This window comes from Nycticebus coucang, chromosome 9, assembly GCF_027406575.1.
Source record: "Nycticebus coucang isolate mNycCou1 chromosome 9, mNycCou1.pri, whole genome shotgun sequence".
In the NCBI taxonomy this organism is placed as follows: Eukaryota; Metazoa; Chordata; class Mammalia; order Primates; family Lorisidae; genus Nycticebus; species Nycticebus coucang.
The window spans coordinates 36,096,606-36,101,280 of record NC_069788.1 but is presented as its reverse complement, the minus strand read 5'-3'; the positions used below and the strand labels follow the sequence as shown (position 1 = coordinate 36,101,280).

The 4,675-nt window shown below is 57.4% G+C and overlaps 1 protein-coding gene across 1 annotated transcript; it reads right to left on the bottom strand.

The window, feature by feature from the left end:
- Nucleotides 1–148: 148 nt before the first annotated feature.
- LRRC73 (leucine rich repeat containing 73) lies at nt 149–3,487 on the bottom strand. The gene is made up of 6 exons (XM_053601562.1): nt 2,752–3,487; nt 1,989–2,149; nt 1,512–1,634; nt 1,010–1,110; nt 639–861; nt 149–486 (listed from the first exon to the last, which is right to left on the bottom strand). Exons 1-6 carry the CDS (start codon nt 3,021–3,023, stop codon nt 416–418), a joined length of 951 nt encoding a protein of 316 aa, XP_053457537.1. The 5' UTR covers nt 3,024–3,487; the 3' UTR covers nt 149–415.
- Nucleotides 3,488–4,675: the final 1,188 nt, after the last annotated feature.

Genomic DNA, 4,675 nt, shown 5'->3' with positions numbered 1-4,675 from the left:
GTGCTGCCCCAGACTTGGTCAGGCCTGTTCTGAGAGGCTGCCAGCTTGGGTTATACTTGGGTTGATAATGCCCTCTAGCGGTGCTTAACGGTAGTTCCAATTCTTCCCCTCCTGCCAGCCTGAGTGACTACAGCCACACACCAAGTTGTGGAATTCATAAAATATCTTCCGAGCCAGTGGGTTGCAGCTAGAGCTGCCAGCAAGTCCAAAGGCATTGCCTTGAGTTCAGGGTCCCCCCCAAGGCTGTTGCCCAGTCACAGCTTACAAAGCTTCCTTCCCCGTCACACTGCCAGGAGCTTCCAGGGTTGGAGGCAACCCACCCTGCTTCTTCCCAAGGTCCAGGGCCTGACCCTGATATCTGGGGTGAGGTGCTGCGAACATAGATGTAATGATGTGCAGAAGCCCAAGTGGAGAGTCACATCTCGGTCTCAGCCAACAGACTGTCCCCTAGTCCTGATGTCATTAGTACCATCTGAGAGCTGGGATCTGTGGAAGGGCAAGGGATGTTAAGCCCACTATTCCTTTCTCCCTTGGGGACCACAAATAGGTGAGAGAGGGGCTACGTTTTCCACACCCAAATTCTCCCTTGTCCCAAGACTCTTCCAGATCTGGATCTGATAAACCCTCCAGGTTCTTACCGCTGGGGCACATCCAGGAGCTACTGCCCCTCTGGTGGGCAGTAGGCTCCCTGCCTCTCTCCCATTCTTGGGTGTCACCAGCCCCTCCTGCGACCTCCTCTTCCTCCTCCCCCTCAGAGAGGAGGTCACAGATCTGCTGCTGCAGCTCAGGGCTAATGCTGTTCTCAGACAACACCAGACTCCGCAAAGCTGTGGGGTAGTTTTCTACCATGTCCAGCAGGGTCTGAGGTGAGGAAGAGTATGAAAAAGGATAAACATCATTAAGGCAGAATCTCAGACCCAAACATGCCACCCCTTAGGTATGTCCATAGACACACAGGCTAACCTCCACCTTATCCCCTGGCTTGTCCCAGATCATGATGACTTCTCACCTGAGCTGACTGGTTGGTGAGCCCTGTGCCCTCCAAGTCTAGAACTTCTAGGGTACGGCTGGAGGCCACAGCTACAGCCAACATTCCTGCCACATGGTCACCTGGAGAGTAACACACATGCGCACATTCACCTGTGTTCTCAAAGGCCAGCTAACCCTTCCTCCTGAACAGCTTCCCCATTACACTAATAACATTAGATCTCGTCTTCTGTTCAGTAAATGCAATTGGCAATTGCACTGCTGTGGCCAGGAAGGGAGCATTGTGATTGGTGGAAGTGAAGGGATGAAGCACGTCAGACCAAGGGGTGATGACTGATGCTTTGATCCACCTGTTGGTCATGTGGTCCTCTACACAGGATGGCTTCTTTACCACCTCCTAGACCCTGGGGGCTCTCCTTCCTCTTCTCTTTCCCAGCATGGGGGTTACCATGGCAACTGATAGTCTCAGGCTCTTGGACAGGGCATGGGGCAGTGAAAATCCAAGGGGCATTCTTGAGCCTCACCCAGGGGATTGTAGTCCAGATTGAGGACGCGGACCTGGGAGCTGTGGGCCACAGCGATGGCAAGGCGGCTCCAGCCCTTAGGGGTTATGCCAGGGTTGGCACTCAGTGTTAGCTCCTTCAAGCCTGGACAGCAGCACAGAGAGAAGCCAGAATGGGGAGGGTTAGAACCTCCTCAAACCCCTTCCCTGCTGTCCCCATGTCTCTGTGGTATCCCTAGTGGTGGGGAGTTACTCCATTCTTCACCTACAGAGCTCTGGAGCCAATAAAGACGACCAATGCCTTCCCTGCCTGCCCCTGACTGGATTCCTGAGTCTCCATCCTGCTCAGGTCCCCCTGCCACCCCCATGCTTCTTTCTGAAAGGAGTAAAAAGACATTCTCATCCACACCCTCCAAGCTCAGCTCTGGGCCACGCCCCTTCCCTCTGCACTTAACTTTTCATCCAGGCCACACCATGCCCTCAGCAGGTTCCTGCTCACCAGATTTGGCCCCGTCTGGGGGGAGGAGGCCGCAGATGAGGTTGATGGCTTCATCGCCCAGCATGCAGTCCCCCAAGTCCAGAGCCACAAGGGCAGGGTGGAGTGCCAAGGCTGGGTTCAGCAAGGCCAGCCCGGCATCTGTCAAAGGGCTCCCATGCAGGCTAGAGGGTGAGGCAAGAGAGCAGAGTTACTGCAGTTATCAGTCCTATCTGTATGGGGGAGGGGTACCTTCATTTATGTAAGTCTTAGGAGTGGAGAGGGCACACAGTCACAGCACTTGAGAGGCAAGAGAAGGGAGAAAACATTTTAGATTCTAAGGGAATACAGGTAGAAGGGGAATTTGATTTCTTTTCTGGGGCAGGGACTCAGATCCAGGACATTGTACAGGGAGCGGCAGAGAAAGGGTGTGTGGGTGGACTGGAATTCTAGGGGCAAAATGTAGGGGCAGAGCTCTAGTTATCACAGAGCTATTCCCTCTTGGAAATAGAAGCGCTGCCCCAGCGAAGCACATGGGGGTGATGAGGCGGGGCGGCACTACATGCCCTGCCAGATAGAGGGGTACATCCCATTTGGGGCGGTGTCGTGTGGAAAGACTGGAGATCAGGCTGCTGAGGAGACTGGCAGAGGAATGAAGTGTGTGTGCGAGGGTTGCGAAGGGCGGCTGGTGGAAAGATAGTACTGGAAAATGTGGAGCAGGAGATGGCAGGGGGAGTGCGTGGAAGGGTGCAGTGTCCGGGACCCCCTTGCGAGGGGGCGCACTCACAAGAGGGACTGGATGGAGCGGTTGGTCCGCAGCGCCTCTGCCAGCTGCTTGATGCGGCTGGGGCTGGACACGACGCCCAGGTTAAGGTTGAGCTGCGCCAGGGACGTGGCCCCAGCCAGGGCCCGGCAGATGCGGCCGAAGTCGCGGTCGCAGAGGCGGCAGCCGCGCAGTGAGAGCAGGCGCACGGCGTTGTCGCGCAGGCCGCGGCAGATGTCCCGCACCTCGGCGCCTGACAGAGGTTCTCCCGAAATCTGGATGGAGCTGGGCAGCATCGTGCCCGCGGCTGGACCTCCAGGGCCGGGGATGGGGCGGAGGGTGGCGGTGCCTCGAGGAGGGCCGGGGTCACAGGCAGAGCGGGCCCGGACTACCGAGGCTTAGAGGTCGTGGGTCGGGCTGAGAATGAGCGGCGCTGGGGCGGGGATGGACCGTGCTGTCCGCGTCTGGGCGGCTGGCTGGGCGCGGAATCCGGGTGCCGGGCGGGAGCTGTTCCGCGTTTGTCCTTGTCTCTCGCGGTTGAGGCGGCTGAGGCTGCTCAGGGGTTTCGTCTTCGAGGCTGCACCCGCCCCTTCCCGCCTCCCGCTCGGCTCCCTCTGCCGTCCCGGGGCCTGGCAGCGAGACTCGCCTTGAGAACCCGAGGCCGGTGGCGCTCCGGCTTCAGCTTCTGTGCCCGAGCCGGCGGTGGGTTCCCATGGCAACGGCCGCGTCACCGTCGCTCGCCCCGCCCCCTGCCCGGCTTAGGCCACGCTGGCCCACGAGGTTCGCGCTGCTAGGTGATTCCGGGCAAAGAACTCCGAGCTGGGGGTCCCTCAGTCCCAGGGTGCGGGGCCACGCAGCAAGCAGAAAGAGGGTAGCAGGGCTGAGACCTAGGACAAGCAAGGCTGGGGATGGCTGAGAGTGAAGGGGGAATGGAGGCGCGTCACGTGGAGGTGGCACTGTTACCGGTTCTTTTACCTATTCTCCCGTCGTTCCCTATTCCTTAGGTCCAGGCACTGCCCCTCCAGTTTGGAAGTCCCTAGAGCCTATAATCCGTGCCGCGCCCCGGCCCCTGTGGCGCAAGGCGAAGCATGCGTAGGATTCCAGCCGGCGATGAATTCCCTACGCGCTCCTCGCCAAGATGGCGGCCTCAAGGGGTGCTGTGGGGGCGACAGAGCCAACCTGAGGGTCCAGTGACAAGGGAACCCCAGCAGGTCCCTAAGGGCAGGTGAGCTCCAGGTGGATGCAGGGTCCTGGTGTCACCCTTTCCCCACATGCGCAGGACACTGCTGATCCCCTAAAATGGTCTCATTGCGCGAGAGACTGGAATAGTCAATATAAGGGATGTCAAGATCAGTGGCCCTGGGCGACAGTGAGGGTCATGTACAGCAGGCTGGGGCAGCAGTTAGAACTTTCCAGTGGCTAGGTGGTGTGGGCCTCACCTGGAGAAAACAGGGAAAATGAAGGGCACCTGTTTCTGCCAGTCCCTTTATTAGGAGGGAAAGCTGCTGCTGACCCAGATTTACCAGAGTAATGAGAGGATTAAAAAAAATACAAAGTATAGTGAAGGGAGTCAAAGGCCTCCCTCTACTAACCACCTGAATTAACTCTTATGTAGATTAAAGAAGGGTTGAGGATTGTCTTTAATCCTCAGAGCACTCAGAGGACTGAGAAAAACTGTTGAAGGGAGCTGGTCCCAGCACAACCAGGATAAGGCTAAGTTTGGCTTCAAATATGAGCTCCATAGGAACATTATTCCCACCATGGCCCAGGGGCAGAAGGTCCTTGTAATGACATGGGGTTTGTCTGGAAGTTTTTGTCCAATTGCCATTGCTCCACTGGTTTCCCAGGAGTGCAACTGAGCCCAGACTCAGTTCCATCATCAGGCTTATGGCTCTTGTACTTGAGGCTTCCTTGTTGCTCCATGCCCCTCAGGGGCAGGTTCCATATT